Source organism: Prunus mume, linkage group LG3 (genome assembly GCF_029339155.1).
Source record: "Prunus mume cultivar Tortuosa linkage group LG3, ASM2933915v1, whole genome shotgun sequence".
Classification (NCBI taxonomy): domain Eukaryota; kingdom Viridiplantae; phylum Streptophyta; class Magnoliopsida; order Rosales; family Rosaceae; genus Prunus; species Prunus mume.
The window spans coordinates 5,128,542-5,155,169 of record NC_142700.1 but is presented as its reverse complement, the minus strand read 5'-3'; the positions used below and the strand labels follow the sequence as shown (position 1 = coordinate 5,155,169).

At 37.3% G+C, this 26,628-nt stretch overlaps 3 protein-coding genes across 3 annotated transcripts; 1 reads left to right on the top strand and 2 right to left on the bottom strand.

The window, feature by feature from the left end:
- Positions 1 to 774: 774 nt before the first annotated feature.
- LOC103325137 (DUF1365 family protein) lies at positions 775 to 3,208 on the bottom strand. Its single transcript, XM_008227275.2, has 5 exons — positions 2,839 to 3,208; positions 2,626 to 2,731; positions 2,456 to 2,548; positions 1,615 to 1,815; positions 775 to 1,360 (listed from the first exon to the last, which is right to left on the bottom strand). The coding sequence occupies exons 1-5, from the start codon at positions 3,132 to 3,134 to the stop codon at positions 1,124 to 1,126; spliced, it is 933 nt and encodes a 310-aa protein (XP_008225497.2). The 5' UTR covers positions 3,135 to 3,208; the 3' UTR covers positions 775 to 1,123.
- Positions 3,209 to 4,141: 933 nt separating this feature from the next.
- LOC103325136 (pyruvate dehydrogenase E1 component subunit beta-3, chloroplastic-like) lies at positions 4,142 to 6,867 on the top strand. The gene is made up of 4 exons (XM_008227274.3): positions 4,142 to 4,458; positions 4,541 to 4,644; positions 4,772 to 4,815; positions 5,629 to 6,867. The coding sequence occupies exons 1-4, from the start codon at positions 4,359 to 4,361 to the stop codon at positions 6,599 to 6,601; spliced, it is 1,221 nt and encodes a 406-aa protein (XP_008225496.1). The 5' UTR covers positions 4,142 to 4,358; the 3' UTR covers positions 6,602 to 6,867.
- An 11,353-nt stretch (positions 6,868 to 18,220) lies between these two features.
- Positions 18,221 to 20,596, bottom strand: NCED5 (nine-cis-epoxycarotenoid dioxygenase 5). Its single transcript, XM_008227273.2, has one exon. It carries the CDS (start codon positions 20,446 to 20,448, stop codon positions 18,595 to 18,597), a length of 1,854 nt encoding a protein of 617 aa, XP_008225495.2. The 5' UTR covers positions 20,449 to 20,596; the 3' UTR covers positions 18,221 to 18,594.
- Between the last annotated feature and the right edge of the window lie 6,032 nt (positions 20,597 to 26,628).

Sequence of the window (26,628 nt, the reverse complement as noted above, 5' to 3'; positions counted from 1 at the left end):
GGCTCGAGCTTGGAAGAAGCCCCCCAGCAAGGAAAGTCAGATTTACCCAGATCAACCCAAAAGCAAGAATTACCTGAATTGTTGCATTCCTCATGCTGATGTCAGTGTGATGATAATGGTCAATTTATATATATAAATATCTAGCCATGTTCTTCACTGCCAAAACTTTATACAAATTCTTCGTCTCATATCTCATGTGAATGTTTGCCTTTACTTACCACCATGGTAATGGATGGGAAAGTAAAATCACGTGAATAATGTATACCATTATTTGCCCTTCCTTGTCAAACCCCTTTATCATGATAAAATGGATTAAAGTGCTCTTACTTACATTTCCTGAAAATGTTGGACCCACGGTAAGAAGAGTCGCAGCATAGCAAAAGCTTTCTTGTGAACTGCGTAATCTTTTTTATTTTATTGGTGAACTGCCAAAGCTGGCCAACAAACAACTGCGTAATCTTTTCAACTTATATGCTAATTCGAATTTTCTTCTACTTTCCTGTGACTAGTATACTATTACTACTTGTATTGTATTTGTATATTCTTTCTTCATTTGCGTGCTGAAAAAGCAGCCCAACAAGCCTGAAAAATCAGAGGATCGAAATACAACGTTTCTTGCGGTTGACAATTGACAGATCTATTTTTTAAAGTTTCATAAAACCTTAAATTCCCTTAAAAAATTATTAGTGGACACCACGACATTTTAAGCCAAACTATTTATTTAGAAAAACTAAAGAGTTGTTAGCAGTCCATCAATATAGAAATCAAATCAAATTAAATAAAAATAGAAAATTTGAGCGCACATGATCATATACAGAAAAAGTGTGAGAGGTAGCTGCTCATAGTCAAGGGGGAGCTTAACTGATCCACATAGATTGATACATAATTTGTGTCCCAAAAAGAGACATAAACATGATCTGCTTTGATCTTTTCCTAAAATCTGCTACAGTCTAGGTTTATAGCTTGCATTATTATGTATTTTATTGTTCAATGGGCTTTTCTACTGTGTAGTATACTACCAAAATACAAACTTTGGAGGGAACAAGAACAAAGAAAACTACCCAAATCCAGTGCTGCTTCCCATGTTAACATAGAGGACAACACTAAGTCCTACCGTTCGGAGTTAAGACCAAGGCCACTTTGCATCTCTCCATGTACAAAAACGAGCCTCGCTTTTCCTGCTAGCCATACAGCCTTGACCACTTCCTTCAAATTGCAGATGCTGCTTATCTTTGTCCAATCCGGCAGCCTGACGGCACTGAAGTTTTTCATCACGTTCCAAAGCTTCCTCCCTGTATGCAGGGTTGGTGTACCTTGGGTGTTGGACAAATGATACATTCTTCCACCAGAGTTTGAAGGCCTGGGAAAGAAATGGTAAAAGAAAAAGAACCGCACTTGATTCAATGTTGAAGCATAGACATATTCTCAACTTGGAAGAGCCGACTTAAATCTTGAATTAGTCCAAAGTATGGTAAGTCCGCTTAGTGTAACTGATCCAACTATAAGTAGTTCCTAACCAAAGTTTTTATTTTCATTAAATTTATCAGATTCAGCTTATGGTAAGATCTAGAGTGCAGCAGAGACCAAATAAAGCAGCTATCCTACTATACTTACATGCCAATATATCCACACTGCAACCTTGTGCGGCATCAACCAGAAAAACAGTGCATGATCAAACACCAATGATGAGGATACCCTTTTGGCTTTTAGGGTAGCTGTGAAATAATTACCAAGCTCAGGGTGTTGAACTGAAATTGAAACAAATAGATCATCGTCAGGAGCATTTGCTCTGATACTCCAATCCCCCAACATATCCTGCAAATGTTATAAATGGTTTCTCAAAGTTGGCACAATGAGCAAGGCATACAAACCATACACACATTTCAGTAAAACTTAGCAAATGGTTGATCACTACAGTTTTTACAATTCAACTGACCACAAGATACACTTTCTTCCTACTGCTGAGAATGGAACAGTGAAATGACTACAATTAGACAAAGTACAACATCTATCAGAAGCCAGAAATCACAACCACATGTTGAGGGAATTCCCCCCAAAAATCGTCCTAGCTTCCCTTACCCATCCATCTACAAAATGCACATACCGCGCATTTTCCACTCTCTAAGTCAGCACATAGAAAGATCTTAGTATAATGTACCCCTCAAAGTTTTTGCTTTCTTGTTTGCTACATGACAATGTGGTATGATATTCTGCCACAACCAATGTTTTTCTAAAATCTTATATGCTCCACTTCATCCATTGTGCATCTAAACTTAAGGAAACAGGACACTGTCCTTGTGATTGGTCAAAGCTACTACTAAATGAGTGAGATAACATTACAACAAAATCTGTAGATGAACTCATCAATTTCAAAACAGAGAAGTTCCTATCAACACCAAGAATTGTCAAATACGAATTGAGCACAGCAATTTACTACTGAAACATAGTAACATACCATAAAAGGACTGACATGCAATGGCTTTGCCACTAAATCAGAATTTGGGTTGAAAACAAATGTCACTCTTTCTCCCCATGGTGTGTTGGTTACCTAATAATGACATATATATCAGCAGCAATAATCTTTAAAAAATACAACTTAAACAAGCAGCAAAGTGAAAAACAAACCTCGGCAATGCACTTTTGCAAAAGCTGGTCATCACTATCATAGCAGTAGTACAAGCTCAATGGGTTCTGCTCGTATCCCACACTTTGCGGTATTGTCAAAAGCAAACTGTTCATCATCAACACCAAATTCACCAAAACACATGAATTATTAGCATATAACTAATCAGTAATTAAGCATAAGCAAAACCAAGTGATTAGCTAATCAGTGATTACGTCCGGCCATTGGTGCCGGCAATGCGGCGAGCTTCGTCGGCGGAGAGGTGGTTGGGGAGGCCTTGTGGCTCGTGGTCCAAGTCAATGAGCGCGTAGCGGACGTCATAGCGAAAAGAGTGGTGAACGGGGGTGCGACGCTCGTGCCAGACGGTGCCTCCGTAGAGTGAGACGGAGGAAGAGGAGGCGGCGCGTGAAGAGAAGCGGTGAAGGAGAGTCTTGAAGGGGAGGAGGAGGGAGAGAGTGAGGGAAGTGAGGAAGGTGGAGAGGATGGAGCATAGGAGATAAAAAAGCTCCATTGTCCACGCGCCTTTTCTTCTATTCCTCTTTGTTCTTTTCGTCTTCTCCCATTTCCCATTTTAGGTAAGGGGATTGGTTTGTCTGAAAATAATAACGACCACAAATCATATGGGTTGACCTTATGGGCTAATGGGCCGACCCATTACATTTTGTTCCATAATTTGACCAAAAAATATTTTTATATAATAAAATTATAAGTAAATAAAGTACTTTAGATATCTCAAATATCACTATTGCGGTAGCAAATTGACAAAATTAAAATATCAATAAATATTAATACTTTATTAATAAGCAATATAAACAATCTTGACAACATATCGGGATGATATCGATATAATGAGACTATTTAAAATACTTTTCCATACCATTATCGAACAAATTTGGTTATATCTAAATAGTTGATTTTAATTGACAATCAAACAATATAACACACATGTCTAAAATGAGGCTATATATTTTAGGGATCAGAGTAATTATAGAGTGACTTTATAGGATTGGGTTCCTCTTTAAACTCAATACTCTTGGGCAAACGATAAAATAGAATTATGGGTCTCGAACAATGATTCAATTGATGATAAAGAAAGAGAATTCTTGTTTCAATTCTATCGAGTATGACTCTTAATGATCATTTATCAATGAATGACTCTGGTTATCAAATGTTGGAACCCAAAATTTCGACTTAAACCGAGGTGGGCTTGCGAATTTAGAACCCAATAATTTGGGCCGTTTGATTCTCTAATGAATGGTATCACGTGAGCTGCACGTTGACATTAACGAGCTGCCCGTTTCGGTTGGTTAAGCTAGGCCACCAAATGGTGCCTCACACAAGAACAGCACCAACGGCAACTTTAATCCACACCGTATAACCTCCTCCACAGCACTATACAACCCCCACTCACAACTCTCCACGTAACCCCTTTCAAACACACAAACCCAATCCCGTAATTTCTCCACCATTTCTCCCTTACGTGGCTTGTTCTCCACTATTGTAGTGCAACACCCACATGCAGAGGATGAGAACGCCAGATGGAGGCGATGAAAACTAAGCGGGACGCTCTGTGAATGCAAAGCCCTCTCAATTAAATCGCCAAACCCATTTCTCAATCCCTCCGCCCAAATCCTCATATAAACTTGCTCTCTCGCTCCAATTCTTATTCATTAGCTTCATTTTTTATTCAATTGGTTTCTTGGAATTTCAATTTCTGCTCGAAAATTGAAATTCAATGGCTACCGTCTCTCAGTGTTTTGGAGCTACTTCGGCTGCTATATCGGTCTCCTCCAACTCAAGGAAGCTTCACCTCCCTTCTCGCAGATCCCTCCCAGGTCTGCCCTGGTCCTCTTTAGCCTTTTCTTCAGCGCCATTGATTTATTTTTGTTTACTTATTTGCTCATTGATTTGATTCAGGGAGGAAAGCGAGCTTCTTTGTTGTCAGATCTGATTCCGGGTCTAAGTCGGGTCCGAATTCAAGAGCTCGTCGGGCCGATCAGCTAATTACCAATGCTGTTGCAGTTAATCATCTTTCTCTTTCTCTTTGAATTTTATTTTTTTTTTTCTATTGATTTGAAAATTGTGTTGAATTTGTTATTCATAATGCGTGGAGTTCTGATTTTACTTGTGGGTGTTTTTTTTTTCTAGACAAAGGCTGATAGCGCTGCGGCTTCGACGGCATCGAAACCTGGGTATGTTTTTATATTGTTGGGATTGCAAAGTTTCAGTTTTTGCTTTTTCTTTGCTTGCTTGTGAGCTTTTGTTTTTGGCTAAACTTGATGCTCATGCATCACAAGTTCACATTTTTGCACTTATCAAACGTGCGGTTTTTGCCTGTAATTCAGTGTTAAGATTCAGTATCGCTATTGTAGGCTAGCATTAGCATGACATTTACACCTTGTCAGATTTTTTATTTCCAATTATTTGTTATCTTCAATTGTTTAAGAGTAAAAATTTAAGCAATTGTAAAACAGGGTCTGTACATGACAATATGAGAATTACATTTTCTACTGTGCGTAGATGCGAAAATTTGCAATCTTTTACATTGATGCTTGAGTCTCGACATGCCTGCAAAGGAAGTGTATTTGTTAGGTCTGCAATGAAGACATGCATTGTTTACTGTTTAGTATAAGACGCTCATAATTTCCTTAATTAGATAAAAATATGAATAGTTGACAATCATGCTGGATGTGTCCTTGTAGGTTGACTTATATTTTGAATTGAAATGTATTGAATTTACTTTCTTTTTTTCCCTTTCCACTGCATATGGTCCCCTATGCATAAGCGGGTGTATCTTTATCTTGTGAGTTGGCACAATATCGTGTGTGTGCTATACTCCCTGCACTTATCTTTGCTTGAAATTGATGAGTTGGTAATGAAGTGATATATATATATATATATATATATATATGAGAACTACATCTGCAGGATCATAGTATAGTTATGTTAGTTATTTGGTTCCTCTGTTACTCATTGAGTTGACAAGATAAGCATTCTTTCCATAGGCACGAACTTCTGCTTTTTGAGGCCCTACGTGAAGGATTGGAAGAAGAGATGGCTAGGGATCCCACTGTATGTGTAATGGGTGAAGATGTGGGACACTATGGAGGATCGTACAAGGTGACCAAAGGCCTGGCTGATAAGTATGGAGATCTCAGGGTTCTTGATACTCCTATTGCTGAGAACTCCTTTACAGGTATGGGTATTGGAGCTGCCATGACTGGTCTGAGACCAATTATCGAGGGTATGAACATGGGATTTCTCCTTCTAGCCTTTAACCAGATCTCCAACAACTGTGGTATGCTCCACTACACTTCTGGGGGTCAGTTTAAAATTCCAGTAGTTATTCGTGGTCCTGGTGGAGTGGGAAGGCAACTTGGGGCTGAGCACTCGCAACGTCTAGAGTCCTATTTTCAGTCGATTCCTGGAATCCAAATGGTAGCGTGCTCAACCCCTTACAATGCCAAAGGTTTGATGAAAGCTGCCATTCGAAGTGATAACCCAGTGATTCTTTTTGAGCATGTGTTGCTATACAATCTCAAGGAGAGAATTCCAGATGAAGAATATGTGTGTTCTCTTGAGGAAGCTGAGATGGTTAGGCCTGGGGAGCATGTCACTATATTGACATACTCTCGGATGAGGTATCATGTGATGCAGGCTGCCAAAACTTTGGTGAATAAGGGTTATGATCCAGAAGTGATTGATATTAGATCGTTGAAACCATTTGATCTTCACACAATAGGAAATTCAGTGAAGAAAACACACCGTGTGCTGATTGTCGAGGAGTGCATGCGGACGGGTGGAATTGGTGCTAGCTTGACTGCAGCAATCACTGAGAACTTCCATGATTATCTAGATGCCCCTATTATATGCCTGTCTTCACAGGATGTTCCCACTCCATATGCCGCAACATTGGAGGAAGTGACTGTTGTTCAACCTGCCCAGATTGTGACGGCAGTTGAGCAGCTCTGCCAGTAATTAGTGCAGCAGCATTAAGTTACGCCTCTTTCTAAGCAGCCTTTTCTAGCAATCTTAAGTTAATTTCAGATTTTGTTAGCAGTTTTGTGTTGTTCGAACTTTCAACAGTTCAAATTGGTCCAGGGTACTTTGTTTTTATTAATTATAATGGCATGTAAGAAGATCGCGTTTATCTTGTAGAACGTTTTGAACTATGGATTGTTAATTGAAATTTACCCATGTAATAGATAGGTCAAATTGAGAAATTGAGTGAGATGGTTATCTAAGACTTGTTGATTTTATCTTTTTAACTGCACTGATTGGAATATTCCGGTGAAACTCCAGGGAGGGTTGAGTTGCACCCTCTCTAATTATACAGCAGCCCAAGCAAATAACTCTAAAAGGCACCTTCTACACTAAACAAGCAAACGGTGTAGTTGCTGTTGCACATTCCAAAACTATAGATCTAACATAACATTTTGGTATGAACCAAACATGATTTTTCATTTCTCATCTCCTGGGCAAAAGACATGGCAATTCATTTCCTATGAGTTCCTTTTCACGAACCAAACGCCTCCTTACCACCTTACCAGACATGGTTATTAGCAGGGTGAAATACCTTGCTTCCCCTTGATTTCTCATTAAATTCTTTTTGTGAACCAAATGGGTCTTGAGGTCTTCTGTAGAACATTTTATCATTTATATAGAGCGAAATGCACCTAAGCTTTGAGGAAAGGAAACTGGCACTACTTCTTGAGCCTCCCTATTACCCCTCACTGTAGTCGAGACTCTATCTCTTAACCGTTAGATCAAATTAGTTAGCCGTTGGATCAAATTGGTTAGCCTAATCCAACAGTTAAGAGATAGGACCTCACCTAAGGGCCATATATAAGGCTCTCACTATATAGAATTCTTGCACTGTCGTCTCCCTGCTTAGTGAGGCTATGCCTGCCTTTAGGACTATAACTTGGGATTACTAGGCCCGACTAGGGTTCTCTTTTCATTTAGTGGGCTTTATAAGATGGGCCGACCAAAAGGCCTGCTGTGGCCTGGTGAGTCAATTGCACCCCATGTCAAGGTCACTATCTCTGCAATTGTTGTAAACTGTTTGCATGCAACCACGAAGATATCAGAATTAGAACTTATCTGAATGTTTTAATCTCCATTTAAACTTATAAAACATTCTTTTGGTAAGTTGTAATTCTAACAAGAAGAAATGGAATTACATCGATTGATAGATTTGAGTTAAACTTGTCATCAGTGATAATGTTTTTGCCCATGCATGTATGTGAAGTTATTTCTTAACATGCCAAACTGCCTAGTGGATTCTGCTTCTCATGTGAATATCCATGCCCAAAATCCAGGAAAGGGATCCTTCCACGGATTGTTTGTTATTTTATTGCTTTCTAAATCTGCAGCAAAATCTGCCCATGTGGAATGGTTGGAACAAAATCAGAGAGCTGCCTAGATTAATGCCTAGATTAATGCCATAATTACTATTATCATTCTTTTATAATTAATATATCCCATATTGCAATGCCTAACCTATGGGGATTAGATTAATGATATTGCTAGGTATTTGTTTGTTTGTGGTAGTTTACAGATACTTATAAAGATATGGTTGGTTTTCCTGTCTGATTAAAATCATCGATTAACGTTAATCTAATGTAATTAGTTGAACCAGACAGACAATTGACAAACATCTCAGCCCTAGCAACTAATGATGATTTTGACCCTCATAAAAGCATGTTTAAACATGTCCCCATGGAACACATGAACATGGGCATGCTTTGTTATCTGCTGGCACACAGGGCCTAAGCCTATGCCTATGCCTAGCCACTAGTGCGATGTGATTCTTCGCTCTTATTAATTTCTTTGCCTGGTAGATCAAGGAAACAAACTAAAGAGCTTTAGGTTTCGAACCATATGCATGAACATATACATATCAGTATTAATATGGCCATCCACCGTGCATTTTTTGGGCACAGATGTTTCTGTTTTGTCTTCTAGTTTTAAGGATGCCTATTTTTTCAGACATGGCGCCGCCTAAACGTTCATTTAATTGCAACCATGTGGACGGAGGAATCGGATTTGGAATGGGGTGAGTTGGCATTGGATTTTTGGATATGATATGTTCTTTATGTGCCAAATTTTTGGCATTAATCTGCAGATATTATCATCACAATTGGATATGATATGTTCTTTGCCATATAGGCTTTGGCATTTTGCAGTCATTCATGTCTTAGTAAACGTGGTTCTTCTTCTGCCTTAAGTCTGCAATATTAAAGCGTAATTTTCCAGACATCATGTATGCTTTCCAACTTGGAATTATTTCTTTGAAAAGCTGTCCTTGATGCTCAGCATATATATGCAAACCAGTCAGTTTTGAAAATAACTGAAACTTGATGGTATACGAACTGAACAATTCTCGTTCATGAGATTTGAACTCGTAACTTCCTTCAACAAAGAGTACCAGAGTACATAAGCACTAATATAAATATACGAGGTGGACTTTTGAATAGTCATGTTGTGAATGTTGGGTGCATGTGGCTCAGTGGACGAGGCACAATGTGGATGTGAGGAACCAATGGAAACATGACACCTTGACCTATATGAAAATGACCCTAAATATCCATGACATGCGCAATGGGGCCATGCCATCGTTGTCCCTCTAGCTCCATCTCCAGCATTATTATTCTGTAATAATATGTAGATCATGACATAGTTGGCTTGGCCCAGACAGCAATCGGGATATAGATGGAGGCACTGACTGGATGGAAAGCAATGTGATCCACTTTGTTTTGTGAGGTCTAATTCAGAGTGTCAACCTCTCCCTTAATTAATTTTTCTTTTGGGATTGGATATGATATGGAATAAATGAGGGGCCCTAGTATGTGACAATTGAAATTTATGCTTGTGGGCGTGAGAGTAATTGGCACATCAAAATTGATCATTTGGTAGCATTCACTTCCAGATAATTGCTGAAAATAACATTTATAGCAATTGACTAAGCTTCTCTTCATCTTCCTTTTTTTTTTTTTTTTTCCGTGTTTGCTCTACGACTCTATTTTCACTACCAGATCATAGTAGAGTTTATTTTTCAAATTTTATTGTCACGCCTTCACGTAATGTTATAAATTTCATTGTTGTTCTAACATGTTTATTTATTTATTAACTACTAGCACCTAATAAGGTCATAAGTTCAATTTCCCCTTCCTCCCATATTTTTGTATCAAAAATACTATATCCTAGATCTAGAATATATCAATCATGTTATCTGCTCATATTAGAACGAATGTGTTAGTAACATTCATGAGAGTATGACACAATCACACTGAAAAATTGAGTCAAGGCTAATTGATTAGGCCATTATAATGATAGAATAAGCATGTTCACCTGCTTATGGTAAGTGTGGCAGCAGAATACCAACCTGAGCACAACGTGTAGAAAGGGTATACGTATGAGTCATAGCCTGTGAGCTCGTCCACAATGATTAACTTGTATCCATTAATTCTTCATTATTGTTATTATAATTGTTAATAATCTTGCTTTTCCTTCTTCTACGTTTGTGTCTATACATATAGACACACAATTTTGAATATATAAAGGGTTGGAAGTCCGCATGGCTCGGATCTGCATTCACTTTTTTCAACAAAACATGCATGTTTTCGTAGTTGTAATTGGTAATCACAGTGATGATGATGATGATGATGATGGTTGTGGTGACCAAGATAAAAACATTCACATTCATCGAATGGAACAAACTATAGTAATAAAAGCATATACTCTCAATACGCCGTCTCACGTATCGGGAGACTTGGGGGCCAAAGTCATCAATGTAGAGTATATATGACTGCTTAGCCTAATATGTGAATTGCTTGCACTATAATAATATGTTGAAGTTAAGACATTTAACCTAATATCAATTGGAAAAGGGAGAGAACCAAGATAAAAACATTCGCACTCATGTTTTGAAATAATGGAAACTATAATAATAAAAGTATGTGCAACTGTTCAACCTAACACGTGAATTGCTTGCTTTGATAATATGTTAAAGTTAAGACATCTAACCCAAAATCAATTCACAACAAGGATGAGAATGAATATTTTGTATGTTGTAACGCAAGACTTAACAATTTTGATGTAGGATATATGATTCAATATGATGATGACCATATCCATGCCATAGCTTAATAATTGGATATACATTGTGAAGAGAGTCCCTCTACGACGAACACATGGCTCTAGTTGATCATGAGTCATCGAGTCACTAAGTCATCATCATAACCACCCAATTAATTTCCAGGTTCATAGAATCAAAGGTTTTGGAAACATGGGGTTCCAATTTTCCTGGACATTTTACAAGTTTTGTTTGGGTTCAAGGAACTTGGTCCACAAGAGAACCGATACCAAATATGTTGCTGATGAATGGACATCAATCCATATTTGTTTGCAGTGATGATCAATCTGTTATGTCACACACTGGAAACCTGCAGAGGGAGGGCCATGCCGTAGCCGTCTTCGATTTCAGATAGAAATAATTAACCCTACACATGGCTCAATATTTGCTCAACACGTACCTGGATATTTGCATATACACATGCTGTCTCTTATTATTCTCCAAACCATTAGGAATTAGTTTCATTTTTGAAGAAAATATGCATCATGCTGCAGCTGAGGAGGAAGCAGGTGCCAGCTTTATTATTAGGATTAACTACATTTACTCCTTTTAGATTTACGGTCATTATCGAAATGGGCTCTGGAGTTTCAATTTCATCATCATTATGAAACCCAACATTTTTAAATATGACCAAATTATGCACTTCATCAACTTCACCGTTTGATTTTTTTTTTGTTAAATTAATGACGTGGCTAGTAGGATAGTCACTTTTATGATGATGTGTAAAAGAAATTTCTTTTATTGTTTTAACATGGTGTGCGTAATTTGATAACAATTTAACATAAAATCAAACGGTGAAGTTGACGGAGTGTAATTTGGTTAGATTTTAAAAAGTTGGGTTTCATAATGATGAAATTGAAACATCGAGGCCAATTTTGATAATGACCCTAACCTGCAGGGAGTAATCCTTATAATCACTATTATTATTTATAAAAATTGTTACAAGTTCGACTATATGTATATGTATACATATTAGCATCCAAGATAAGCTGTGGTTGTGGATGTGGTAGAGATGGATGGATGAAGATGGTGGTGACAGTGCTGCTTGTACGTATGCACTTAATCATGCAATATTATATAATGCTACAGGCTTTTGTGATCTCATGCAAGGCCTAAACTTATGGATGGATGGATGATGATGATGGTGGTGACAGTGGCTGCTCGTACGTTTCAATTGACGCTTATTAGAATCCTAAAATGAAAGGCTCACTGTCTCTTATCTTAGTATAATTAACTATATACAGAGATATATATAGCTAGCTAGTGATCACTGCACAAGCAATACACACTTTGGTAATACTTTTTTGTTATTTAAATCGGTTTTTCTTGTCCATGGCAGCCATGACTTAAGGATATGGAGGGGTTCATGGGATTAAGGTTTCTTTTCTGTGCTTATTATTTTGCCTTATCCTTTGAAACGCATCACAAAAGTTGGGTAATGGAATTGAGTGATGAAGTAACAGTGGCCACTCCCCCACTTCTCTCAATCAGGTTCCCTCCTCTATTATCAATAAATCATATTGCTACAATACGAATGATTTTACTGAATCATATTAGCATATCACGTGATGTATAAAATAACTATGATTTATAACGAGTTTACAATTTCAAATTTCAAATTGAACATGTGTTCCTGTCACACACAAAAACTACCTACTCACTAGTTATCATAATAAGCATCACTTGGAGTTATGGGTTCTAATCATTTCCTAAAGTAATAGTAGTAATTAATTAATAAAAGAGGTGGAGCTATAGGTATAATTGAACATGACATAGGAAAGAGAATTAATGTGCTTTCTTGTTAACTACAATTGAACACGACCACAAGAAAGCTTGATCATTATATTAAGCATAGATTAATGATAATGGTCATGTTTAAAACATATTTAACTATAAAATAAAGTGTTTATATTATACAATATAATAAAATTATACATCACACAGTTCGTCATAGTCCACAACTCACGACTAATTTGTTCTTTGTTCCACTTCCACTTGGTTGAGTTGAGCTATCTGTCTACTTACGTTCGTGGGAAAGCAGGGACGTGTATGCTGCTGCTACACACACATACGAGAGAGAGAGAGAGAGAGAGAGAGAGAGAGAGAGAGAGAAGCAACACCTGCCTACCAATGGCAGCCATTGTCGGTATCATACACGACCACTAGCTTACCGTCTTCTTCTTTCTCTTTTTATATTTAAAGCTTTTTCGATTTTCTTCTTCTTTTTATTTGTTTTTGCAAGTTTGACCCATATGCCTTACTTATTTTTGTGAATCTAGTTCACTGGTTTTCGGCTTCTAGTCTTTGAATCACGTGGGTTTCACATGTTCCGCATGTGTGTAGAGGCCAGAAAACGTTCTTTCGAATTTGGTCACTGTCTTGAATTTGAAGTCAATTGTCTTTTCCTTCATCAGGATTTAATTGGCATCTTTCTCTATACCGAATATACTAGTAGACTTAATAAATAATTAGTTTTCTAATTGTAAATCGAGGGTCATTAATCAAGAGAAGAGCTATCCTTCTGCTCCCATGAAAAAAACCTTGACAAGATTTTGTTACTAAATCAAAACAGATCTCAAGCTTGAATTCTCATTACATTACTTACACGGCAGAACTAAATAGAGGACTACAGTGGGCTGTAGCCCAAGTAGCTCTTCGAAAATATATATATCTATATATATATATATATGGATAAAAATAAAACTATACAGGTACAACCCATAAAATATATATATATATATATACACACAAATATACCTATATAGTCCATCAACTTGCCATTTCTAAATATCCAATGTCTTTTTAATTAGATTGGGTTCTCTTTGTTAATCTCTTGTGTGTGTACGCTTTTTGTGGAAAAAATCTAAGGTTTTTTAGGTTTTAGACATAAAAAAAATTTCACTTTTGGAAAAAGCCAGCTTTTTCAAAAAGACAAAAACCACTCAACTTTCAAGTCAAAGACATGCAAATGTATTGGATTCCTTAGGAAATCTAAAAATAAATAAGGGCATTTTTGTCCATTTTTGCTTCTTTTAAAATTTTTCTCTCTCCTTTTACTTTTTCCAAAATGTCCCAAAAATCTAATATGGTTTACCTCAAGGATAATAATTATTTTACTAAGGGTGTACTTGTAGGATTATATTACAGTAATGAACCTTAATATGTAAGATACACGATAATGATTTCTTCAATAAAATACTCTTCTTGCATGCATTTTGTGTTCGTCTAAAAAAAATATATAAATTGTAAGTATAAAAAATAATAATTACATTTTACACTAAAAATTTAACTAACCCACCTATCAAAAAATTCATAATTCCGCCCCTGTCGCACTCTACTCATGTTCTAAACAATTTGATTCCATTTATCATCTTATGTAGAGGCTTGAACTTTTGAGTCACATTTCAAGAAATTGTACAGTATTTGTTTTTTTCAAGGTTCTATTCCATTATATTAATAATGTTGCAGGTAATAGTGGGGGCCAGAGATCTAAAAACATTTCGAAGTATTCTGAAGAGTAGAAAATAATATAAAAATAAATAGACAAAAAAGGGATGTGATTCTCAGTAATTTATTACAAATATATACTTTGTTGTTGTTGGCTTCCAAATCCAAATCCTTTTTATTGTTGGCTTGGAAATGGCACACAGACTTCCAGTGCACCACTTAAAAATCTTACGACTGACAACACAGCAAGCAGCTAGCATAAGCTAGGGTTTTGCAGAAGAAGATGGTGATCACGTCATTGCCGACAAAGAAGACAAAATCTTTTCAAGTTTCAAAAGCTATAGCTAGCTTCCATATATACCATACGACTGCTCTGCTGGCGTGGCCAGGGCTGGGGATTATTACCAACAGACAGACAACAAGCATGTGTCAAAAGTGAAGCAAGTCATCTTTTTAAAAGTCCACTCATGCATACCACGACAATAACAAATTAATTTACTGCATGCTTCTTTTTTATTCGATCGATTTTACTCCATCATTACAATTTTGACACACCATAAATAAGATACTATTGTTTACAACCATTAATCAAATAATTTTCCCTTGATTAAGACGTTTGATTAATGGACTAATTAAAAATGCATCTAAACTCTCTCTGAAGGTAAACTGTGAGCTTGACTGCAGCCGCCGCCCCCCATCTTTCATCTTTCTCTCCTCATTTCCCTTTCTCATTTTCTAGTTTTCTTCCCCTCTCATATTCTCTCCCTATATTTGTCTGGATTTTGGGTCCTCTTGCCTTTGTTTGTTTGTTTGTGTGTTTTCTATTGTAGGTCCTTTGTGACTTTTGTTGTTCTTAGATGTGTCTTGCTATCACTAAGATGGTTGCGGTGTGGTGTTGTCGACCCAGCTTTTCTATTTGGTTTTCATTGTGTTTTTGAAGCAAGTACTGCAATCCACCGCAGACGCAATGATTTTGTTGCAGCTTTTGGTCCACGCATATGGAATTTGCTCCAATTCAATGTTTGGAGTCGGAAAAGTGATTGTTGTTGGTTTGTGTGGAATCGGGTTTTGCCTATACAAAATAAGAGGTTTAGCCATGTTGGTGCTACGAGTCTATTTGGTTTGTTGGAGAGGAAGTGGTGCGGTGTCCTTGTTTCTGTGTTTATTTTAGTCTAATAATTCTCATAAACTTAATATGAGTTTGTTGATGTATGTATTTAGTGTTTGACTTTTCGATGCGGGTTTGCCTTTACTGTCGTTCCACGGTGGATCTGTATTGTAGGTCCGAGTACAGATGCTTCTTGTTTGCCAAATTGGAGTTTTTAGGTTTTTTTGGCCTGCGTAATTCTCTCCATATCAAACCAATTTATTTTTGTGTTTGGTCACTGGAGATGTTGTACTCATATTTGGCATTGCGACTATTTTGTACTTTTTTATGTGTTATCAATAAAATTAATATCGCTTTTAATTAAAAAAAATTAAAAATGCATATAGTGGAAATCATATTAGCATCAAATTAATGGGGTGTTTATTAATTAAAAATTGGAATTAGAATCAGGAACTGAATTCCAATTATTGAGTATTCTTGTGTTTACTTCACATCACGGAATTAAAAAGTAAGTGGGACCGACATAAAATTAGGAATTCAATTTCTCATTTTGAGGAATTCAATTCTTGGGTGGGATGTGGTATTCTAATTCATGGAGAACTAATCCATCATGAATTCATCTTTTTTACCCATTATATCCTCACATAATTTTAATAATTTCAAATTTGCCATACTTTTTTTTTGGTATGAAAATTTGCCATACTTTTAACCCAACAACGAGGACATTTTAGTAATTTACACTACTCTAACCCAAATTCCATAAGGTTTAATAAACAACTTCAATAGGAATCGAAATCTAATTATTCTCAATCTAACTCCTCCTCAATTCAATTCCTCCTAATCCAATTATGGATTAATAAACATTTCATAAAACTAATTAAGCAGATGGTCACAGCCTAGAGGGAACACAACAATTTTCTTTAACTAAATTAAAAAAAATGGGGCAAGAACAGTCATAATTAATGCCACAGTCCCACATCCAATTACAAAACAAAACACCTTTGACATTATAAGGGACTAGGGATGTTGAGAAAAACATAACATTTGAATAATGGCTAACCACCCTGCTGCTCGTGTCCCCAATATCTGTCTTTCATGAGTGTGATCGTGATAGAAGGGAGAGAGACTTTGTGCATATAATATAAAATGGCTCATGCTTTTTGTGTGGGGATTTTTAGTTTGTATTACGGTCGGTCGAGTTTTCTTCATTATAGGTGACAAAGTCTCCTCTGCAGCATCCATCATCCGTATGATTAACTTATTCACATGTACGGTAAAATTTCGAATAAATTGACTGTGAATCTGAATTGCACGTTTATATAAAAATTAACTTATCCAATTATTCAAAGGTATTTATAATGCACCTCACCATTCACTCACTTATTATAGTATTTGAAAGTGCATCGATGCGTCATAACAGCACTAGCTAGTAACACCATTTTCAGTTTCCTCATAATAAGGTACTATTATCCATAGCTAATTATTAATAGTTTGTTTTCAAGCAATTAGAAGAAAGGCAACCATCCATATATATATATAAATTCTCTTATGCGAACGTCTGAATGTTATTATTATGTGAACGTCCATGTATTTTGTACTACTCCTCCTTACTTTTGTGTCTGTTTATAATAGATCCACATAATAATAACGTATTCAGATAAGAGAATAACTATATATATACATATAGAGAGAGAGAGAGAGAGAGAGAGAGAGAGAGAGAGAGAGAGAGAAAAGTAAAAGATGACCTTTCTTAGTCCATTTCCAATAGTGATATATTTGGAAGCAAAGGCGGGAACTTTTAGACAAAACCTCTCTATGATAAAGTTAAGTGGGACTTTTTGTTCCCCCACCCCCACTTTGATGTAACTTTCATTGCCCATAAACATCTTTTGCAAAGTTATGGCTCCCATTGATTCTCCGGCAAAATAAGAATAAATGCCTTTTGAAAAAAAAAAAATGACCCTAGCTATGTGCATAATTTTTGTATTTAAATAAAGGAATTAATAGAGCTGCATGTGGGGTTTCACTATCACCACTTTCCACAGGGTAAGTAAACATATGTGCAAATACAGAAACTATTCAATACGTATCCGTGGAGGACCATGTTATCAACGTCATGTGGTCATCGTCTTTATAATACAACAACAGTACAATTAAAAGGAAACAACAATACAAATTTTTTTTAACTTGGTAATAATGTGACATAAGATGTGGTTTATTATATGTATCCATCACTAATTATTATCTATCGTGTACGCATGCTCTGTCAGCGATAATTCACGTTGTACGTTATCTTATTAGAGACATGATATTTTCTGTAATGCATCATTTGTTGTCTTGCAAACCCGATAATCATTGATCCATGTTAGTCATAGGAATCATGTTCGATTTGGTTTTTAGCCAATAATTAGATTATGTTGTGTGGACTAGATTGCAAGAGTTCTTCCATGAAAGCTAATTATGTTCCAGTGGGATTAAGAGAAGCCATGCAGAAACTAAGCAATTCAGTAATTTCCTTCTTACCTCCTCTCTCCTCTGCTCTTGCCCAAAGGTTAGGCGGTGATGTTGGCTTTGACCGTGGTTACTTGGTCGGGGGAAAAGGCCAAAAAAGCTCTGTAACCGACCGTTGGGTTGGTGGGTATTTCGGGCTTTGTGCTGACAATGAATTCAAAAAGTTCCCGGGCTGCCCGGTTCAACTCGGGTAAACCCCAAAGTAAAAGTCATTGGAATTGCAAATGAAACATGAATAGTCAACAATTGGTCAACCTAATTATTGTTGGTTGCATACAATTTGCAAAAGTAAGCAAACCATGTTACGTAAAACTGTAAATTTCTTACTCATTTACAACAGAGCAAAAGCTGAGAGAGAGAGAGAGAGAGAGAGAGAGAGAGAGAGAGAGAGATCTTCTCCATTAATATAATATTACACTGAAAGAAGAAGAAGAAGAAACATAAACTTCGACCAAAAAAAGAAAAAGAAACATAAACCAGCTGAGCTCGCAAAAGCTACCTACAGTCCAAAAGCTACGAGCTGGTTCATGACGATCAAAAAAAGTTACAGTCACCAAAACAAAGAAGACTGTAAAAAAAAAACGTTACAAGCTAAGCTACAGCCTAACAAAAACAAAAAAGTTGTTAGGGTTTTAAATATTCCAGGAGAAGTCCCGGGGACCCTGTCTCTCTCTACCATCCCTCTGGCAATTTTCTCCCTTCCTATTTTCGCCGCCACCACCACCAACAGCAGCAAGACCACCCAGCACTATTAAACAGTCCGCTAGGCTATGCCTGATTTGCCAAGTCCTTTGATTCTATAAACGTCCCATGAAATCCGTACGGGACCCTTGATGGTAATTTCACCGTCGCTTCCAGTTTCAAATTTACCGCATTCACAATCTGGAGCTCCGATTTCCACGTTTTTTCATCGTGCACAAAAGTCATTATGTACCCGTCGTCTTCCGATGAACCCAATTCCGTATTCGGGACAAAAAACGGCTCGCCGCCGTACTTTTTATCACCGTATATAAATTTTTTTACCTCTCCGGTGGAAACATCCACCTTCGCGAAGCCCGATACTTTCGGCCACGGCTCCGCAATTGCGAGGTACGCGAACCGGGTTTTCCTCCCGAGCCGGTTCCGGTTCACCATTCCCGCCTCCAAATTCACATGCTCCGATTCCGACAGAATCGCCCTCCGTGTTGACTGGCCGGTTTTCAAATTGAGCCTGATTTCGGACAGCACGCTCTTGAGGCTCTCGTCGCATTCGTTGAAGATGGAGTCCGGCGGCGTCATGCAGGACCCGATCACGACAACCTCGTCTGACTCGGGCTCCTCCCACGCGTTCCACAGGTGGAAGCAGAACGTGTCGGGGGAGTCCACCCACACCAGGTCGTCAGCGTTTTTGGCATTCTTTTTGAGAATTCCGAATCTCGACATCTTGTCCTTGTCATAGATCACGGGGGAGCCTCCCGTGATCATCTCCTGCAGCTTGAACACCACCTGCTGGTCCGGGATTACCACGTAATTTTCTGTGATGGCAAAGTCGTGCATCATGGTGGGCCCCGCTAGGGGGATTTCGACGTCTGGGGATTTTGCGCCGTCTGGAGAGACTTGGAAGTACTTGAGATACGGTTTCTGAACGACGTCGTAGCTGAGGGCGAAGAGGGAGCCGGATTCCGGGTCGACCTTCGGGTGGGCGATCATTGTGGACCCCAGCTGGCTGTTGAAATCGTAACGACCGACCGTTTCGAGGTCGCCGGATTTCGTGACTCGCACCTGGTACGGCAAGTCGTCCTCCGACATGGCCAGCAGCCGGCCGTTGTGATAGACCAGACCGGCGTTGGCGACGCCAGTGCCGTGGTTTTTGTCGACGAGGCCTAAAACCCCACGTGCGTAAAATAAGAGGAGGCGGGCGATGCCGGAGTGGCCGTGGAGCTCGCCAATGGCCTTGGGGAAAACGGGTCGCCCGAACTCGCGTTCTTGGACGAGTCTCTGGGTTTCGGTGAACCGGCAGGAGTAACTGGCCGACCCGGAGTCTATGGTGACGGCGTGCACCATGCCGTCACCGTCGAACAAATGGTGGCCGGCGACAGGCTCAAATAAAGGGTTGGCGCCGTTACGGACGTAGACGCCGTTAATGCATTCTGGGATGGTGCCGGTTATGGGTAGGGAGTGGCGGACTGGTTGCTCCGGCACGGGAGCGTAGTTTCCGGCGATTTGGACTCTTGGGTCAGAGGTTTTGGGAAGTGGGTTTTGGCGCTCACGGGAGACCAAGGCGCCTTCGACAGTGTCTATGGCCATGGCTGCCGCTTTCTGTAGTAAATTCCACTGTGGAGGTTGGTGATGATGGTGGGTGCTGTTGTTGGGTTTTAGAGAAGTGGCTTCCTTGGTAATAATTGGTTGATTATAAGGTTGGTTTGGGAAGTGAAGAACCGAGGGAGATTGTAAAGCACAGTGAATGCTGGTGGTTCTGCGAGTTGCTGTTTTGGGGTGTGTTTTTCTCAAGAAGATGGACCTTTTTGGGAAGCCCATAGGATCCACTAGAGAAGAAGAGGAGGAAGAGAGGAGAGTGTGAGGCATTTGGGCTGTAGAGGTAGCCCAAGTATTAGAATTGGGTGCTTTTGGAAGAGCAGCCATATCTGTGTTGTGTATGTATGTATGCACGCAAGGTGTGTTTTCGCTTCAGATAAAGATTTGCTCTCTCCGATTTGAATTTTGAAGAAGCGAAGAGGAGAGAGAGAGAAAGAGAAAGCGAGAGAGGGAGGGAGTGAGGTCTGGGGGAGAAAGGAAGAGGAAATTTGGAGTATAAATAGAGTTGTGGGGAGGGAGGTGAAAAGAAGAAGAAGAAGTGTTCGCTTGTGAGGGAGGGTCCAGTCCACCTCAGACATCTTGAGAAAAGACCACGTATAGTGTTGGATTGGTGGAAAGGGCAATTGGGGATTGACATTCGAGAGAGGGTCCAATCCCAATTCTTATTTTCCAAACAAAAATAAAAATATTATATTTTAAAAAAAATTGAAATAGAAGGGGAATTAAAAAAATAGTTTATAATTGGATGGGGTCTTGGAATTAGGAACCAATAAAAAAATAAGAGCGAACATTACAAAAATAGAAAAAAAAAAACATAAATGGAGATAATGAGCAGTAGTCATCTCCACTCCATGTCCAAGTGATGCCCTTTTTTTTATGCAACTCCGCGTACCTCCCTCTTGAGGAATCATATGGTTGGTTGCGTTACCCTACCCCACGTGGCCGTTTTCTGCTCTCTTTCCACCACTCAAATCTTGGTCAAATCACTTGCCCCCACATCACACACGCATATATACATTTCTTCTTACATACGGACGTCATTACGTTTCTTGTCACGTTCTAATAACGTTATTATTATATAGAATAGATGCTATTATAACATAGAGGAAAGCAAAGAGGGCAAGTAAAAAATACGTGATGTTCACATGATAATAACGTTCCGACGTCCGCATAAAAGAAAATCTATACATATAATATATATTATACTATAATCTAAAAATAATGTTAACGATGCCACATTTTAGATTACATTAGTTAAAAAATAATTGTTGATATGTCATCTAAATAATTAGTCATAACAACAACTACACAAGTTAATTAATGACTCGTTTAGAGTAGTGTTTACTAAGAAAGGACGCATGATGATAAGCATTTTTGCTATAAGCGCTTTTATTAGTAAAACAACATAAGCTTCATTAAAAAATGTCGGTACTTCTCTACAAACATTTTAAAGTGTTTCTTAAAGAAGAAGCATCCCCACTAAAAAGTGATTTACTGCCAAACAAATCCAAAAACTACGATTTCTTTAGCATTTTTCACTACCCATTTGTCGATGAACATATTATGAATATGAGGGCTGTCATGGTCTATTTCATGCTCTGTATCAAACATCCATGGCCCCCTAAATATGTGACTAGCACGTTCCCGCGACCCATTTTCTTAGTAGGGAGTTTCACTAAAACACCCAAAATGGGGATTGAAATTATAAAAAAAACCCAAACACTATTTAAACATGGAAACACACCCAAAACCCATCATTACACACACTTGAAACCCATTTATAAACACACCCAAAAAAGTTGACTTTGGGGTTGATTTTGTGTGTGTTTCTATGTTTAAATAGTGTTTGAGTTTTTTTTATAAATACATGCTTAGGATTGAGTTTTTTTTATAAATTTGTATTCTTATTATTTATGTTGTGCCCATTGATTTAATGCAATACTTTCTTTTTGTCATATATATCATATAGTTTGTGTTTCTCTACATTTAAAAATCCCAACCCAATTGTCAATATGGGTTGGTTCAATTGATAAAGTGCGAGCTGTGCATTGAGTCCCAACCAAGTTCGATATCCCATTACAGGCAATCCCATGTTGATGGTTAATTTAGAAAATAGCCTGTGTAATTCCATATCACATGATGTGGCAGTTGATGTGTACATACCAAATCAGCTAATTAATACGATTAACACCTTTTTTTTTCTTTTATTAAAATATATTTCATTGAGTTAATTGATGTGGCATATGATACAGACATGTCACATGAATGGTATACAAATGTGGGCTGATGCTAGATGATGGCATTAATTGATGAAATGAAGGTAGGTAATTAGGTGGTTGATTTTGTATTTTAGGAAATATGTATATATATATATATATATATATTCTGGTTGCTGTCCAATATCTAAGCCACCGGAGGCACTGTCGAGGGCCACCGGACAAAGATGGCTGATGGTACTTCACTTCACCTCTCCACTCTTCATTGGATTAAATTAAGCTACTTTAATATGATTTGTTTTTTTCTTTTCTTTTTCGCTCTTGGAGAAGACATATATATATATATATATATATATATATATATATCAAACTTCAAACCTAACCTGGCTAGAGTGGGGACTGTCTTCTTTAATTAATAATTTATTTTCTTTTTGATTGAATTATAATTAATAATTGAAGAAATTTACATATAATTTCTAATGAAGCTTGAACTCTATTAGCCCTTAAGGTATCCTAGGGGGGCAATCATATTTTCTAATACTTATGAAATCTCCTTCCTATATAAATATGACCAAGACCAATAACTAAGTATATATATATATATAGTTAATTACTTGTTGGAGGGTCGAACCGAGTGGAAAAAGGTCTTTATTTGCAATCCAAAGATCTCATATTTGAATCCCATAACACCTTAATAGTGTATGTGAGAAACCCCATTCCCGTAATTTAAACTATCATTTGAACTCAAAAAGTATACATATATAATCAGCCCTGATGTCTTGGACCAGTCAAGAGATTGTGGTCACTTATCATTGGATGTTAATCTAACGGTTCAAAAAGTTCTTAAAATGAGTCAAGAGTGAGTAAATTATTGAATTTACATCCAACTAAGTGACCACATATCTCTTGAACCCTTGTAGTTCAAGAAATCGGGACAACTTTTTCTGAAATGGAAGTAAAATTAAGTTTGAATTTTTGGTGCAAGATGCGCGGTTTAAAATTAGTACATCGATCCGTCCAAGAGAACATAAATCAAAGTGACTGGGACACATCTGAAGGACAAGATCAGATGGGGTCAGCGACAAACACCACTGGTGAAATCAATGATGAAAATTGTGAGCAATTGCATGGCAATCCTAGTAAAGTCCAACATACAAGTTGCAAAAAAGTTAATAGTACAAGATCATTATTAATTATATATATATTTATATATATTTTTTGTATTAAAACAAGTAAAGTGTTCCAAATTCAGAGATTGCTAAATATGCCAGTATATGCATATGTTTATATATAAACGAACGGCTGTTACTGGTTAAAACAAGTCGAAGCCAATGAAGGGAAATGTAGCGGTCTACTTGTGAAAAGCCATGACATTTGTTTGGCCATATATATATATATAGGAGGCCTTGTCCCCAGCTAGCTCATATGGATCTGATTGGCTTTGACAATGACAAACCACCCAATTACTTGCTTCACGAATCGGGGACAAATGGTACCACAGCACAGCTTGGAGAAGCAATTAATGGTTTCCATGTGATCGCTTGAAGTTGTAGCTTTGCAAAATGAAGATGAAAATGGAGTCATTAGGGTTTCACAGAATGAGTTAGTTAATTGAAAATAACTGTGTTTCGTAACAATCCTAATTTATATTTCAGATGTCGTAAGCTAGTAGAACTTTCGGCTACTAAACTCTAATCGAAAAATCAATCTGATTTATTTCGTACCCTACATATATTGGTTTTTAACTTGGGCCAACAGCAACAACAAAATGGTTTTCACATTCGTTCAAACAATGGAAAGCTATTGAAGGAAAATGTTGCAATCCACTTGTAAAACGACATGACATTTTAACCTTCATTGTCCATGTCCACAGCTCATCTGATTGGCCTTGATAATGACGAACCAGACGAATTGCTTCACAATACAGGGACAAAGGTACTTCTAGATCTACTACAGCAAATGTGGTGATCACAGCTACCGACCTTGGAGGCAATGAATTGTTAATTTTATATTCGGTTTTGGTATTGGTATTTAAACAAAGTGGACACTAACCCTGATTTTGGAAAGAGGAAGAGAAATTAATCAAACTCTTTGCTTTCGGTTTTATGCAGTAGTACGTAGTGTGGATCAAATTATTTTTTAGTGATTGATTTGAGAAGCACCACCTTGGATAAGGCTTTACGCGTATGTTTAAAGATTAATTAGTTGAGTGGATTAGCCATAATCACTAAAAGCTTAGGATAACTAAGTTTGCGATCAATAAAGCCGGACAAATCACATGTTAGCACTCGAAAGTTTAATCAATTAAACCTTATAAACCGCTTATTATAATTATAACATGGACCAATAATGAGTTAATGGTTGGGGTTAAAGCTCAGAAACATGATTATTTCAAATCAAGAAGTTGGTTATTGTGGTAGTTAGCAGTTGGCACATGGAATGCACAATGATCACCAAGAAAAGATCTTGCAAAGAACCAAGAATATGCAGCATTAATTCTGATTTAAGAAAGTGGTCTCAAATGATGACAAGTTAACAATATTATTTAAGATGTGCAATGCAAATATGATTCCAAAGCAAGTAAAAGGAAACAATAATTTAAAGAAAAAGAAAATAAAAAAAGGAAAGTTGAGAAATAAATAATTATATAGCAATCAAGAAGTCGGTTGTTGTTGCTAGAAATATATGTGGTAGTTTACAATCTTTTTCGGGTAGCTTGAATTTATTTAATTAAATGAAACTTGATAAGGAAATATACAATAATAATATATAACTAATAAGTTTTTTTTATTTATAAATATTATTAATAAAAAAATAATAGAAGTTTATTAGATGAAACAGACAAGAGAGCCATTACAATAGCAGTACGACGGATATGGACAAAACTTTTCCCAAATCAACAAGTGAAAACGATTTGGGGAGAATGACTCCCAAAAAAAAAAGTGCATACAATTGTTTGGTTTAGATTGTATATATTAAGCATGCAAGAGTGTTTGGTTTCGTTACTCCCACGTGCACACATGGTTGCCCATGTGTATACCCACATTAGACATATGACCTCTAGTTAATTCGTTTAAAAATCTTTGTAACTTAAGTGCGGTGTGACAGTCATACTAAAAATTTATTAAACAATCAGTAACGCGGTAGATAACATGATTAAAGCTCTCCTACATTAATAAATGTGTCTAATCCTTTTGTTTCCTTTTCATTTGTAACCAACAATTAAGGAAGACTCAAGTCTAATTGGCTATGGTGTTGAATGAAATGCCATGTTAATTATTGTATATATAAAGTGGGATAAATGAAGATTGACTACTTTAAAAAGTTAATGTCGGCCTAACTACAAAAATTAACATTTATTAGTAAGTTTTATTAATATTATTGGTAAGCAAGAAAAGTCCCTTGCCTTTTGACACAACCCCTTCTAGTTTTCCCTAACTTCTTTTTCTAAATAGTTTGGCAGGTAGAGATTATGCAAATCAAAGTTTAGGTATGTGGAGAATACTTACCCTATATGCCTGCCAAACTCTCTTTTCCCAAACCTTTTTTTAAAAAAAATTTCTTACACACAAAGCTCACTGGAGCACAGTGTATGCATATTGGGATGCAAATCATGTGGTCCTCTCTTGCTCTTTGTTTCAATATTGATAGAATATAATTGGTGATTGGCGATTGCAAGAAGATGGTCCACACATGGACCTCTATAAATAATTAACAGATTCCCCAACCGATCTGACTGACCGGAAATAAACTACCAACTGCCAAGACCTACCTAACTACACCAATCTCCATTAATTTATTAAGTAATTAACTAAATAGTTACTTAACTAATATATAATTATTGCCATACCAGTAATCTTCCTTTTTACTCTCTCTTTCTCTCTCTCTCTTACCTTGGTCAAAAGGTGTGTGTGTGTGTGTGTGAGAGAGAGAGAGAGAGAGAGAGAGAGAGAGAGAGAGAGAGTAGATTGAAGTTGGTAGCACATCACATGGGATGTATAATGCATGGAATATTGGGAGGGGAGAGGTGGTTAGACATTTGATGATCTCAACTAAGAAGAGCATCTTTAATTTGATGTGGGATAATTGAGTTTTTATCAAGAAAACTCTCATGTTGTTTTGCAAATTGTCAAATGTAATTAGTCTAATAAACTTTTCCAATTAATTATTATAGGAGGACTGATTGCAACACAAAATATTCCAATGATATATTTGCCAGATTTTCTGTCTGTAGGTGTGTTCGAGCAAATCACGTATTCTATATATATATTTCAAGAGTTTCGTACGTTTT